The sequence below is a fragment of the Lactuca serriola genome, chromosome 4 (assembly GCF_051521515.1).
Source record: "Lactuca serriola cultivar US96UC23 chromosome 4, Lser_US96UC23_V15, whole genome shotgun sequence".
Classification (NCBI taxonomy): Eukaryota; Viridiplantae; Streptophyta; class Magnoliopsida; order Asterales; family Asteraceae; genus Lactuca; species Lactuca serriola.
Window position 1 is genome coordinate 323,670,866 of NC_136411.1, and position 15,945 is coordinate 323,686,810.

Below are 15,945 nucleotides of genomic sequence, written 5' to 3' on the forward strand. Positions count from 1 at the left end.
AGTTCCAGTTTTCAGTCTTTCGGCAAAATTTGAAGCAACTTGTAGCAGCCCCATTCGATCTCGCCACAACTACCCAGGGGAGTCTGTTCCTTTTTCTCCCTTTTTATATTCTTAATTCGTTTTAGCATACAATGAGGGCATTGTATGAAATAAGTGTGGGGTAGGGGGTCGGTAGAAGTAAATTAAAATTATAAGAAAAAATAAAATAATAGTAATGAAATTGCTAGAATTTGGAAAATTTAAAAATTTTAAAACTTGAAATAATAGTTTAATTTAGAAAAATCTAGTGATAATGTTGCTAATATTGTATGAAATGATCCGATAAGAACTCAAATGTTTAGTTGAGCCAATATACGTTATAGTGCATTTGTGGCCTCCCTTATTTTAGTGAAATCATGGAACAAAAACACAACCCCGCTTGGTTTGAGGAATGCAATATGTTTAGCAGCCTAAACCTGAAATGTATCCAGGAAAATTATTATCATTAACCAATAAAGGTTGAGGTTGAGCGCCTCTGCTTAAGCATGTAGGTTTTGAGTGAAAAAAGAGAGGTACATGTAAAAAAAAAAAAAAAAAAAAAAAAAAAAAAAAAAAAAGAAAGAAAGAGAATTACGAAAAAAGTTTGAAGAATTTTGGAGCAAATAAAGTAAAGATCAAAAGATCAAAATTCTGAAGAAATTCAAAAAGTTGAAGATACCAGAAATCAATTCAAATAAGGTGTTGAATTCAAAGAAATCAAAGATCAAATGTCAAAGAAATGAAGAATTCAAATAAAGCTCCATAGTGGTATCGGGAAGTTGTAATTTTCTAGAATATGTATGCTTAGGTTGCTCAACTAAAAATACCTTGAGGTTAGGAGGTTTTCTGCGGATGGATTCGGAGGGTTGCATAAAATGAGTATTGTTCGGAAAAAGTGGGCGAGTGTTTATGAAGATTGTGAGTATTTAAAATATGGGGGGGTACTTTAGGAAAATATTAGACACAAATGTACGCGTTGAGGTCTTGGCATAATGGTTGAGTTTTAAAAGGATTGTTTAGTGCGATATTGGTAAAATAAAAGCAAATTTGCTTGGGGGCAAGCAAAGGCTAAGTGTGGGGTATTTTGATATGTGTATTTTTATATATATTTTTATACACTTTATCTTAATATTTTGGCCTTATTTATTCTATTTTAGAACTAAAAAGTACTCATAATGCTTTGAAGTATGTTTTGCAGCTATTCGTTGCCGATGAACCACAAAAGAAAAAACTAAAGCGGAAGCCGGGCTTAGAAGCTAAAAGAAATCAAAATTGCTGAAAAAGTAAGTACGCCCCGCGTAAGGTAATGGTACGCTCCGCGTACACCTTTGCACCGGATAAACTTGATCGCGTGATTATCTTGAGTACGCGCTGCGTAATCCTAAGTACGCCCAGCGTACTTAGGTCGGCCACAAAGATTATAAATGTCGATTTTTAGCTAACCAGAGAGAGGATTCGACTTCTAACCTAATTTAGTCGACAATTAACTTCTGTTAAGCCGTTTTGAGGGTCTAGAAGGCGGCCGGAAGGCCGTTAAGCTAACGGAAGCGGAGATCGGAAGGATTGGAAAGCGGATACATGTTGATTATCATATGGTTTGCTGACGTGACCATGTTTAGCATTCTATGGTGGTACTTTTCTGTATTTAGTTTCTGATTTAGGTGTAAAAACCTTTTACTTTGTGTTTATGATTGAATAAAGCTTTGATTATTAGACTAATTGCTATATTAAATAGTTTATTTGTGTTTAATTTATCTTGCCAAGCTTGTTAAAAGATCCTCATGTGTTAATGATGATTATTTTCTGTTAATTGTTAAGTGAATTGAGTTGCTTGAACATCTGCTTGATTTGCTTGTCTCTTATGATCTTTGATGACCATCGAGATTATAAGACTAGAAATAACGAATGTGAAACTAGAATTAACTTGAGAATAAGTAAGTTAATGTGTGAGCCTTGTTTGATGACCATTAACAAGAGGTTGATTAAATGTCTACATTGATTAACTATATTTACAAGTCTTGCTTGATACGAACTGAACACTAGGAAGCATGTTAGTTTAATCAACTGATCACTGTTTGAATTGACTTGTTTGCTAAAGGATTAGTTATAGTGAACGCGAATCTAATCATTTTAGGAATCGGTGAACATTGAATAAATGAATTTGTGTATGCAATTGTCTATGTTTTAAGGTGTAATTTATCTAAACCAAAGTACCTGAAGAGATTTGCTTTCCTGTTAGTTTATCGAGAGTTGTTATTTGCTAATTTGAGATTTATTAAACCATTTTATTTATTATTTTCGTGTGACCTATAACCTATATTCAAATATATTAAATTAATCCACCGTTCCCTGTGATCGACACCCGACTTACCTAAGCTATACTGTAATCTGACTAGGTACACTGCCTATAAGTGCATAGATAGTCTAAGTTTGTTAGGTTATAAATATTAAAATTAGTGGGTACTTTTGTGCACATCAGTAAAACAGGTCAAAAATTCAACGGTCAAAGTCAACTGACTAGGTCTCCATGACATGACCAGTTGTTGGCCACATCGTGGCTACCAAAAAGATAAAACAGTCGTTATGAGTCCTGCCACCACATCGTGGGCCTTCTTTGGCCACGTCATGGTTTCATTCTGAAAGGCTTTTTTTATTAAGAGCTTAATCCATAAAGACCAAGGCTCATAACATCATATTTGGTTCCTAATAGCTTCATAATGGATAAAGTTTCCAACTTTATCCATTAGGATGGTCCAAATGACCAAGATCTAAACTTTAAGTCTCAAAGAGTCCAAGAATGCATCCTCCTAAACTTAATCCATTAAGTCTAAGCCTTCAACTTTTAGATCTGAATTAACATGACGCTTAGATGGATAAAATTTCCAATTTTAGCAATAATAATGCTACAAACTTCTAAGATCTAAAACCATAAGTAAAGAAATTTCTAAAAACCCACTTTTTTCACTTATAGATTAAGAGAGTTCTTGCATACACTCTTTACTCCACCAAATCACTAGATTCGAACTTTAAATATGAACCAAAACTCATGGAGTTCTTCAAAAACAATGAAACAAGCCACAAAGGGGCCAAAACTCATAAAAACGGACCAAAACACAAAATACTCATAGATCTAATGATGAAACACAATAAAGCAAGGATCTTTGCAACTCACAAGGGTCTAGAAGGTGAATGGAGGCTGAATACTTCCAATGCATAAATTTAAGGACCAATCTTTCTTGTTCTTCTTCCTTTTAGAGAACAATACCACCAAAAGAAAGCATAAGATTAGCATTAACAGAGTAGCAACATGGATTTAGGAGAGCGGATGAGTTCCAAACACTTTAATGGAGGCTAGGGTTTCATTAGAGGTGTTCTAGAGGAGGTGTAGGCTGAAAATGAAGAAGTCCTTAGGGTTTATGGCCTTTAAATACACCAAAAACTTTAAAAACGCACAACCCACTGGGTCCCAGGGGGGCCTGCTTTTCAGATAAATTCCTGATTTTTTTCGGTTTTTAGCTCCAGCTTCAAACGGTCATAACTTCTTCGTTCTAACTCCGTGTTCAGTGATCTTTATATGCACGCGAAGATATTAACAATCTCCAAAATCCTATCTAATTACTTTTGACTAAAAGCATACTGAAATAAATTCATTAATTCATGCAAGAAGCCTGCAATATTACTTTTCCCATTTTACCATTTAGCTCTAAAACACAGTTTAATGGCTTAAATCACGTAACCACCATTATCATCATCCACTAGGGTCTAAACTCTATTCCCTTAAAGACCAAAACCTTTACTCAATCAAATTACAGTCTGCTATCCCAAATCAGAAACATCCTTAAACTGGATGTTACATATAAGGTCGTAGAAATTTGAATAATGACAACATCTTGAAGTTAGTAAATAATAACATTGAGTTTAAAAAACATGTAAATGTTCAAGTACCATGTAATCCATCATTGGAATGGAAAGAAGCGTAAAAATGGTTGACTTTATAAGTGCATAATTTTAGTAAATTATGCCCAACAGCCTATGTTTAAGGCTATGTAACTTTATTATAAATGAAGCAAATCAGTTGATTGTTTCTTCTATCTTGTAGTCAATAAAACAAAGAATACATAGTAAAAATAATCAATCGAATCCGAATTCCTATGAAGAATATATAGGTTTACAAAGTTAAGGAAAAATTATACACAAAGTTGGAAATGTTGAACTTTTGTAATCCTGGAAACTTAAAGTATTTAGATGTTATCCTTAGAGATGCATAATTTGAGTTATAAATATCCAAATCAGTTCATTATTGAGCCAAAAAAATCCAGTGGGTTATGAGAGGAAGGTGTAACAAGATGATTCAACTTATTTGGAGATGTATGTATAAGTTATGATTGTTTAAAGTTGGTTGATGGCTAAGTTTTTGTGTTGTCAACAACTTAGTTGTTGGATTTTGTTGACTTTTTGAAAATTTTGATTTTTTTACAAATTAAATAGAATTATCTTAGAACAAGTTGCTAAAATAAGAGATATGATTTTTAGCCAAAATATGACAAGTTTTGGTTTAGAAATATAGAATTTTACTTAATTTTAAAAAGAAGTAAAATTGCTGAAACAACATAAAAGACCAAAATAAAATATATATTATTACTTTCAAAACATGTTGGGACCAGAAAGTTGCTAAAATGATATCCTAAAAATCAAGAAAACACCATTAGGCAAACTGACAAAATACGACATATGAATGAGAAAATGATCAAAAATTGTCGAAACCAATAGTAGTTTAAAAGGTTTCATCAATCTTTTATATCTAATCATGAGAATCCATGATATTTGAAATAAGTTATAAATATGGGACACAAGGGTAAAAATGTTCAAAATGAACATTTTGCTTTTATAAAACATATGTAGCTACCGAAATGGATTCTAAATGGTATCAGAATAACTACATTAATATAGTCATTACATAATTATGACAAGCGAAGCGTATAGCTAAATAAAATGAAAAGATAAAAAGAAAAGTAATTTGCTATATCTGAAAAATGAGGCCAAAACTCTTGCGGGTCGCAAAAGCGAGAAACTCTCTACTTATGAATTGTTTAACAAAGATACTTGTCACATTATCTCATTGTTTTTTCCAATATATTTATTTTACTAGTTGTGAGACCCGTATGTTATACGGATTGGATAAAAAAAATTGAATATGAAGGTTTAAACAAAAATTTATTTAAATTTGAAATTTAAAATTTAAATTTAAAAGGAAACATATTAAATACTATATGAGTTGTAATATTGTAATTTATTGGTTATTTCCAATTAAGACAATTATTAATTAAGGTGTAAATATGATGTGTTAATTAAGAAAGATAAAAAAATAAGAAAATGACAAATAGAAAAAACATTTACTAAAAAATACCACAAAATGACAAGTGTCAAAACTCATAAGAGATTGACATGTGGCAAAAAAAACCTTCATTTATTAAGGAGGATACGAAGACAAGATTGCAAGAATGGTCCTTGTGGTATGTCAAAACTATCAACTTTGGTCCAAAATGGGTTTGGCTCGCAAGGATGGTCCAATAGTTTCGTTTTGTTGCGAGTTTAGTCCAAAAATTTTAAAATTTTTTATAATGACGGATTTTCCCTTGGTATTTTCCATTTTTTAAGTTTTTTATTACAGTAATATATATATATATATATATATATATATATATATATATATATCATACAATCTCCCTTTCCTCGACCTCCTTTCCATCTCCAACTCGTCTATCTCCCTCGTTTCTCACTTCTCCGGCGAAGAGAGCCACCACAGTTGACTGTGGCAGCTTCTCTGCCTCCCCCAGTCGTGACCCACGACCATCCAACATCCCAAATCCAAATCCACAATGGGTGTTTTTCGTTCTTGATTTTGGATCTGAAATAAAACCCAAATCCAAAAGTTGAAGGTGAAGGGTAGATCTGAAATAAGGGTAGATCTGAAACAAAATCCACACACAAAACCTTACCTGAAACGAAAACCCACCATCGATTCGAAGAGAAACGAAAACCCACCATTGATTTTGGATCTGAAATAAATCACTACACTTGTTTCCTCCTGTTTTTCTTTCTTGTCGGCGAGAATGAAGAGAAAGGAAGTTGGTGGTCGGAGGGAGTGGCAACATTTGGTGGCCGGAACTCACAACAGCAGCGGTGGCAGCAAGCTGTTTGGGTGGCAGAGCGACGGGAGGAGTTAGGTTTCCTTCTTAGCGGTGCGGTATAACTGGAGAGAGGTAACGAGGGTGGAGAGGTTATGTACAATGGTGAGAGGTGGCGTTGAGCGAATGGGATGGGCGGAACAAGGCTGGTAGTCAACGAGCTCACATTCGTCTCCTTCTCTTGTCATCATTGCAGATTCTGTTAGGTCCAAAAGGTGTTGTGTCTTGGGCTCGATATTTAGTCCATTTAATCTCCGGTATGGGCCAGTCCATCCGTGAGTTATTTTGTAGGGTTTTATATTTATAGATGTTTGCATGCATCCTAGAACGTAAGTTTTTGAGAGATAATTTGATAGCGTTCATTGTTCTTATCTTTTGTAACCATAATATCCTCTACAGCGGAAGTTCTTCATCGAGCTCTGCTGAGGATTGATTATTTTGAATCATTCGACACATTCAGATTCATTCTTGAGTTTTACATTACTATTTTTGCTTTCGTGATTTACCTGTTATAAGATCTAAACAATCTAAGAGTTTGATAAACTCATCAGATTCAAAGGGGGGGGGGGGGTGGATGGAGAAATTCGGGAAAGACAGTGATTAACGGTGGCAGTCAGCGACTACCTTCCCCCGTCGTCGACTGTGGTGGCTTGGACTGGATATGGTGGAACACCGGTAAGTTGGTGGTGATGTTGGCATACAACTGAAGTGGAGTTTATAGTGGTCGTGGTGGTGTTGTGACAGACGAAGAGGTGGTGGATGTTCACGATGGTCACCACAGCAACACCACCAGTGTCAAAACCACTGGTGCTCCATTCTTTGTTTGTGAAACAGGGATGGAAGGAAGAAAGAAGATGAATCAAAAGAGAGGGAGTTGTGAGATAAGAGAGAGAGAGAGAGAGAGAGAGAGAGATTTTATTTTTGTTTTATTTTTAATTTTTTTTAATTCTTGTAATAAAAGAAAAATGGAAAATAAAATAATAAGTGGCAAATCCGTTATTATAAAAAATTTCATTGGAAATTGGACTAAACTTGCAACAAAACGAAACTTTTGGACCATCCTTGCAAGCCAAACCCATTTTGGACCAAAGTTGTTAGTTTTGACATACCACATGGACAATTCTTATAATTTTGTCTTATACGAATAATGTTTAGTTCTAATTTATCTAAGAGATTGAATTTTATCAAATAAAATAAAAACCGACATATGTTGTTCGAATTCAACGTAAAACCAATCAAACCAAATTTTATTCGATTTTACTAGGTGTGAAACCCGTGAATTACACGGGTTGATTTAGAGAGATTAAACGTTAAAGTGTAAACAAAAAATATTTTTTAATGTACAAATTTAAAATAAGGAAGAAACATATTTCTTACAATTTAATAGCATATATATGTTATTTAATACTTTACATATATAAGTATATGATTTTAATTTTAAAAATTGAAACAAACCAAAAATTGACAAGTATATAATATTTATTTCAAAAATACCACAAAGTGACAAGTGTCAAAACTCATGAGAGATTGACATGTGACAAAAAAACCTTCATTTATTAAGGAGGATTTTGGTAAACATTTTTTAGGTCAAATATCCATTTTACTGAATCGAACAAATTGATAACAATTAAACTGATCGAATAACATCTTAACATAATGCACTATAAACACATATAATTTGTTTTCAATGTAACTTCGTTAATCAGATGAAGATTAGTACATTACATGTACTCTGAAAGTGGAATGAACTACCAAGACTAGAGGAATTGAAGAACATACTTAATTTCTATTACAAAACTTTCTAATCGCTCATATATGATATTCAATCACACATAGTGATTTCAATTGAGAAAGAAAGAAATGTAACTATGATAGCAAACCAAAATTTCAAATTGAGTTCAATATGTAGTGAAACTCACTTAAGCTTTGTTTGATGTATAGAGAAAAGATGGATAAAAATTTTAAGATGTTCAAAATTTTGAAATAATTTGAGAAAAGAAACATTATTGATTATTACACTCACCCACCGTCCATGCCTCTCCTTGAAAAGATGAGATAAGATTTTTTGAGCAATGTGCAACTGACACGTGGCGCTCTTTTTCTGGTAGTTTAATGATAAGGCAGTACATCCCGCAATTTTGTGGACACTATGTAAGAAATGACATGAGCCACATGATCTAACGGCTGAGGTTTAGACTCATTTGTTTGTATCCGTTGGATGGCATGTAGCAAAGCTATTGCTCATTTACAACTATTATAAATAGAGCTACGAAAACTGTTTTGAGTCACCGAATTTGCAAAGGGTAGCCTTAAAGTAAAATTACTAAAATGGCCTCGATCTCCTCTGCAGTAGCCACTGTCAGCCGTGCTGCCCCCGCTCAAGCCGTGGCTCCGTTCACCGGCCTCAAGTCCAACTCTGCTTTCCCTGTCACCAAGAAGGCTAACGACTTCTCCTCCCTTCCAAGCAACGGTGGAAGAGTTCAATGCATGAAGGTATATAATATACACATATATATACATATATACATATAAAATTGTTTTGTTTTGGATTAAAACAGAACATTTTTTTTTAAATAATTATCTTGTTTTAGATAGAACAATAATTTAAAAGTTATGATTTTGTGTTTAGGTGTGGCCACCTCTAGGGCTCAAGAAGTTCGAGACTCTTTCATATTTGCCCCCTCTATCTGATGCTTCTTTGGCTAAGGAAGTTGACTACCTTCTCCGCAACAAATGGGTTCCTTGCTTGGAATTCGAGTTGGAGGTCGATTTCTCATCTTTTTCTGAATTATTATAATTTAATGACTTCATTTTAAAAATAACTTTCATCTATCATAAAGTATGCTAAAAATTTGATGACCTTGATCTTTTTTAAGCATAGTTTCAATGCATATTTATAATCTTGCAAATGAAAAAACTTTTTAAAACCCATATATGTTTTGAGACAACTTATAATTCATACTTTTTGTTTGCATAATAAAGTGTTACTCTTTTTGTTAGGTTGTTATTAGTTCATATTTTTAAAGTTCGCATTGTTTCGCACTTTATTTGAAAAAAAAAATTTTAAAATTAAAACCTCAATTATTGAGATAAAAAAATTGCAAGCATTAAAACATTATAAAATGAATAATACATGCTAAAATCGTTGAATTTAAATATATATTTGACCCAAAGTTTTAATCTCGAGGGAATTTATCTTTTTTACATATTAGTAAATAAGTACAAATTTTTAGTTAATTGGTTATTCATGATATATATATATTTAAGTATTTGATCAATAAATTTTATCTAATTTTGACTAAAATTTGGACATTATGATAGATAAGTATTAATGAACAAGCAATTATTACTTATTTGTAAAAATGGCTTATAAGTTATAATGACGGATAACATTTATATATAGTTTTAAACTCAATACCCTCGGCAAAAACCCAATTTGTTTTTTTATTTACTGTTTTAGCAACAACTTCTCAAGTCTCATGTACATGCATGCTACTTAAAATTTATCACCAACCTTGATTTAACTAGGAATAATTACATCATTTCATTTTCAAAAATTTTAACTATTTGAATAATCAAAAATTACAATTGTAGAGTAACCCTAGCTAACGTTTTTGGGTGGTATATATACTTGTCTTTATATAGCACGGTTTCGTCTACCGTGAGCACCACCACTCCCCCGGATACTATGATGGACGCTACTGGACAATGTGGAAGTTGCCTATGTTTGGGTGCACTGACTCAGCTCAGGTCATGAAGGAGATCGGAGAGTGCAAGAAGGAGTACCCCAACGCCTTCATCCGTGTTATCGGATTTGACAATGTTCGCCAAGTGCAATGCATCAGTTTCATTGTTTCCAAACCACCAGGCGTTCTCTAAGCGATTTAATCTGGTTATAATGGGTTGGGTTTGTTGAACCTTTAGGGTTCTTCATTAATTTCTTTTTACTTATATGCGAATTTGTCGATTTTCAGATTTTCTGTATGTTTCGTTGTTCATTCCCGAATTTGTATGAGGTGGATAAAGGGAAACGTATAAAATATTTATTTGTGGTTAAATGTATGCTTCCATCTCCTTATGTTTTGAGTTGTGCATTGTTTTAATATAAATTGTGTTTTAGATGTGTGATAATTGTAAACCACTAAACCGAAGACTCGAACTTTTTTTTTTTTTTTTTTTTTTTGCATACATAATAGGAGCGGGAAACTAGAAATTGCATGAGTTGGTTTGGTTCTAAAATTTAACTTTAACTTTGTCCTTTTTATAATGTTTATTCTATCATTTTATTAGTTTTTAATATAATTTTTTCGTTGTTATAGAAAAACGATAATTATAAGTTAAATATTTAAATATAGAAAAAGACTTTCATAAAATAAGTTAATACAACCAAAGTGATTCTAACACAACAGTATCTAGTACGTGTTGTCTTTTCTATTTGAGGTCAACGGTTAAGTCCTACCCTAAACATAAGTATCTGGTACGTATTGTCTTTCCTATTTGAAGTCAATGGTTAAGTTTTATCGTGAATATAAATAGAATTTATGAATAATTTAAAAATAGATTATATTTGTTGTTAAAAAAATATAATACGGATTTTGGGTAGTAAATATTGTGAATGATTAAGATTTTTTTTATTAAATATGATGTGAAGATTTTTTTTTTTAAATGGGACCTCTTGATGGGTGAATTTATGGATACGATTTCAATAGGATATGATAATGGATAAGACGTTTATTAGTTGGTTTTTCTGCCTTTCATTTTTAAAAAAATTTAAAATGTTTGTTAGTTTAGAAAGTTAACCATGGTCCATATATTATTAGTTCATGACAAGTTAACTTTAATCGCCATTATAATGTATCAAAACAAAGATCAATTAAAACCATTTTTGACACACGTGTTCATAAACTACAATCTTCTATGAATAGGTGGATTAGTATGAAAAAATGGTAGGAACATTTACCTATCATAATTTTATATTAATGATAACCGGAAAAAAAAATGATAGTATTTAATTTTTTTCTTTTTAGATAAATAAAATTACATAAATAGTCCATTTGGTTTACGAAAGGTCACAAGTTTAATCTCTGTTAATTTTTTTACGAACATAATCTTTGTTTTTTCTGAATAGTTGGTAATTTCATAACCTTTTTCAGTTTTTTAATTTCTTTTACCTTTTCTTTTAACTAAAACTATTTAAAAAAGAAAAGTAGAAAGAAAAAATAATTTTTTTCTTTTAGATAAATAAAATTACATAAATAGTCCAATTGGTTTACGAAAGGTCACAAGTTTAATCTCTGTTAATTTTTTTACGAACATAATCTTTGTTTTTTCTGCATACTTGCTAATTTCATAACCTTTTCAGCTTTTTAATTTCTTTTACCTTTTCTTTTAACTAAAACTATTTAAAAAAGAAAAGTAGAAAGAAAAAATAAACAATAACCTAAATCTATTCATTATTTTTTCCCTCACGTTTCTTTCCTTCATCCTTAGCCACCGACTTCCCTGCTTCCCTTCTTCTTCTCGTCGATATACACTTTTGAAGCCAATTAGTCTAGACCGCCAATAACCGCTTCCCTTCAGACTTCATCGACAATCCAACTTCACATTCATCTTTCTTTTTTTTCTTGTCGGACCACATAAGCTTACATGATAAATCTTGGTTTGCTTCTGGAAAAGTTGTTGCGGGTTTGATCTAACTCCATTGACATTCAATGGTAAGTTACTAGGCTGAAATGCAATCTGTTTACTATTCTGGCTCGGAGCTTGTTGGAATCCAATAACACGAAAACTAGAAGTGTTTGGGGAGTTGTTAAATTAGAAAACAAATTATTGTCATGGTAGAGTCAATGAATATTGATGTTATATATTTTCCCAACCATTACTATTGGCTTCTTGTACGTTGGTGTTTGTTCTGGTTGTTTGAAAGATAATTTTGCTCACACCTATCACTTGTTTGTTTAAATGTTTCTTCCAATTTTATTGGCAGGTGATGAAATATAGTGGTAGGGTGGAGGGCGGTGGTCTTTATTCCTTTCCTTTTTTTTCATTATTGATAACACACCAAGAAATAGACAATGAGTAAGATGGTTTAGATCGAGTGCATATATAACTTGGAATTGTCTTGGCCTAGAAATATATTTTAAACAAACGAGGGAGAGAGGAGTAAGGGTAGGATTATCTGTAGGGTGGGGTAAGGTGTTTTTTTATATATATAAAGTTAAATTTAATTAAGAAAAATATAAAATAAATGAACAATTGTAAAAGGGCAACCATACAAGTTTTAAAAATAGTAACGACCATATTCATAAAAACATTTTAAAAATAGTAATGACCATATTCATAAAAACAAATTAACAACGATTGCAGTTGGGAACTTTGATAAACCAAGACCTAATTTCTTTTTTCTTTTTATTATTATATTGAGAACGTAAAACAAATCACATACCAAAATATCTCCTTGGTAGTTGGGACTTGGGAGTGTATGGTTTGTACTTTGTCCCAAATCCCAAGTGATCATACATGTCCTTTCGTTTTAGAGATGCCCCACTTCGATATGCATTATGCATTCCCGCATACTCACAATCACCGCATTAAAAGTTTTAATGTATTAACAACATATCATTATATAATACTTCCCAATTTACATTATCATTTTTATTTTTATTTTATAATTATTTAATCAAAAAAATTGTTAAATAAAGTCAAGTGAGAGATAAGATGAGGAAAAGAAAAAAAAAGAGTAATCGTAAATTCGGGACAGAGGTTTTAAAGTTATAAACATTCATTTTATCAAACAAATAAATCCTCGAATAGGATAAACGTAAGTAAATAAAAATCATATGTATCGTACGTGATACGGATTATATAAATGATATTTATATATTTTTTATATATTTTATCAACAAGTACTATGAGTTTATAATATTTGTATAAAATCTTTTTATAAAGTTAATGAATTACATTAAATAAATGTTTAACAATAAAATATTATTTAGGATAAATGGTCTTGAAAAAATTTGTAGTGGGCAGGATCACGAGCATATGAATATAAATAACACAAAAAGCTGATTCCATAAGAAAAAGTTATGACTTTTCGAAATTTCATGTTTAACCCGACACAACAATGTGTGTCATAAAAAGTGAATTGAAGATTAGTTGTTTTTAACCAAAACAATATAGAAGAGAAATGATATACTCGGAAATACGAATCTGTCAATATAATGGACATTGAGAATGAAGTTCGTGTGAAGGAGTTATGATTTTCGTGATGTCTTCTACATTGTAATCTTCATGGACTGTAAGTTTAAAATAGAATATGAATTGTCCGTCAAGATATAAGGAAAATTGTAGTACTTGTCAATACGAAGTCGACGATACAAAGAACGTAGACAACGGAGCTCGTATGTGCAAGATATAATTTTTTGAAGATTTGGGATTTTACCTGCTATAAGTGATGTCTTACGATCGGAGACATGTAACGTCCCAAAGATACTGATAAAAGTTTTCATTTTTAAAATCATCAAAATCCATATTTCATGTATCTCAAAACCAATCATAATACAAATGTATCAAATCATCAGAGTAAAATAGTTTATCAAAATCATCAGAATAAAATAATCATCGATGCAAAAATCATGAGGGGATGTTGTGTGTGTGTGCACGTTCTGACATCACGAGTTGAAAGATATGAAACTACTCAAGCCCTATTGGCATGTAAACACGAAGATGGAAATTTTTTGTGTGTGCATGTTCTGAAAATGAAGTCGTACATTGACAAGTTGGAAAGGATGGGTGTCGTATTCCTAAGGGAGCAAGCCATTGATTTGGTGCTTCTTTTGCTTCCTAAGTAAACTTTCATATAAGGAATTTCGATGGGACCCTAATTGACATGACCTATATGTTGATGGTTGTTAAAGCAGAAATGCTTAAGAACACAACAAAAGAAGAAATGCTTATATAGTCTAATTCCAAGAATTCCATGGATATTGACAATGGTAACATTAGTGATCTAGAAAAGGTTTTTCTTCCCAATCGAAAGGGATCAGCCTAGATCAAACCCTTTTATCGTATGGTAAAGAGAAAGGGTTGTTTTGAGATCATTCCTAATGTTGACTCTAATGAATCCATTTGTTTTATTGCCAATTGAAGGGGCATTGGAAACAAAGTTGTCTAACATACATGAAGGATCTTGAAGATGGTAAAGTCAATCTGTATGACTCTACTTCAGGTACATCCATTATCTAATTCCATAAGCTCATTTTCTATAGACTCTTAATACATAATGTGATGATCACATTTGATGGTACTGCGGAATCTAAAAGAAAGAAGGAGGCTTAAGAAAGTGAGCTAAATCTGATTGTGAAAGATGGACTTTGGTCGAATGGTTTGATGGTCAGAATTTGGAGCTACTACTAGGGAGTTAGGATAATTTAATAGATTGTTATTACTCTTCTGAGATGTTTAGAAATATATTTTTTTTTCATTTTATGCATTGTAAGCACAAGTTCCAATTTTTCATTTATCGCAATAAAAGCGAATTTTTAGTTTACTTAGTTGCCTTATCTTATTTCCTTGCAATGGCATTAATGAAAGTGCTAATTATGTTTCTAATAATAGTAATATTAATTGTCGTTTTGATTCTTATGATTTCCCTTGTGTTATTTTCATAATTGACCAAGAGAAAAAATATCATCACCAACTCGACATATACTTGGTGTCATACAATTTGAATTGTATAATATATGATAATCTTCATTATTCACACGCTTATGTGAGGATAGTGAAGGACTAATAGATCTTGTACATGTTGATATGGACTCTTCAGATCCGCCACAAGGGATGATAACTCTATTTGACATGATTTGCTTATGCTTTAGTAAATATGATTTTGTTTATAAGATTAAACAAAATTCTAATACTTTTGAAAAGTTCATGAGTATCATAATGAATGGAAGAATCTATTAGGCAGAAAGATAAAAGATTCACCAACCTGAAAAGAAAGGAAAATACTTTACTATCATGTTTTATAATCATCTTAGTAATTATGGAATTATATCACAATTAACTCCTCCAAGAACATCTTAGTGTAATTGTATGGCTAAGAAGAGGAATCGAATATTGCTGGAAATGATTCAAGCATAGATTAGTCACCCTTTGATCCAATCAAGTTTTAGAGTTATGCTCTAGTAACGATAAATCATATCTTGAAACCCTTTTCAAACTAAGAATGATGATAACACGATTAGTAATGTTTTCTTACTATAGCACATTTAAAATTTGAGTTTTGATGTTTTTCGTTGATCTCGAAACAAAAGATAAATTGAGTCTTATCGTACGAAGTGTTTCCACCTATCTTTTTGAATATTTTTTTAGCTCGTTAATGAATGTTCCTTGAGCGAAAACACATATGTCAAGAAGTCAGTGGGAGTCATTTTGATCTCGAATTGCAATGATCCTTTTAGTTATCACTAATGCGCAACCTGAGTTTGAAAATTGATGTGTTTATTGGCACATTCTTATTTTGGTTCACTGCCAGTTGAGTTTGCAATTCTTATGAGTTCTATGTTCTTCATTTAACTACGAAAGCAAATCACATTGGTCAGTAAAGGTACATTGATCAGTATGGGTAAGATGCTAACAACATAAGAGCTGTTGGGTGTTTTAAGCTGCAAAAAGGCAAGAAATTTAATAGCGAAGTTTAATCCATGAAGGAAAACTGAATTTTAATTGGGTTTGTCCT

General features: G+C 31.9%; 1 protein-coding gene across 1 annotated transcript; it reads left to right on the forward strand.

Annotated features, from left to right (window-relative positions):
• Nucleotides 1–8,476: 8,476 nt before the first annotated feature.
• On the forward strand, nucleotides 8,477–10,264 carry LOC145097390 (ribulose bisphosphate carboxylase small subunit, chloroplastic-like). The gene is made up of 3 exons (XM_079034938.1): nucleotides 8,477–8,699; nucleotides 8,836–8,970; nucleotides 9,852–10,264. The coding sequence occupies exons 1-3, from the start codon at nucleotides 8,535–8,537 to the stop codon at nucleotides 10,083–10,085; spliced, it is 534 nt and encodes a 177-aa protein (XP_078891064.1). The 5' UTR covers nucleotides 8,477–8,534; the 3' UTR covers nucleotides 10,086–10,264.
• The last annotated feature ends 5,681 nt before the right edge of the window (nucleotides 10,265–15,945 follow it).

Bases quoted from the DNA above. Each gene is read 5' to 3' on its own strand.
- LOC145097390 (XM_079034938.1), top strand. From the start codon at position 8,535: ATGGCCTCGATCTCCTCTGCAGTAGCCACTGTCAGCCGTGCTGCCCCC. The intron at 8,700-8,835 runs GTATATAATATA...TTTTGTGTTTAG, and splicing joins GAAGAGTTCAATGCATGAAG to GTGTGGCCACCTCTAGGGCT. The intron at 8,971-9,851 runs GTCGATTTCTCA...GTCTTTATATAG, and splicing joins GCTTGGAATTCGAGTTGGAG to CACGGTTTCGTCTACCGTGA.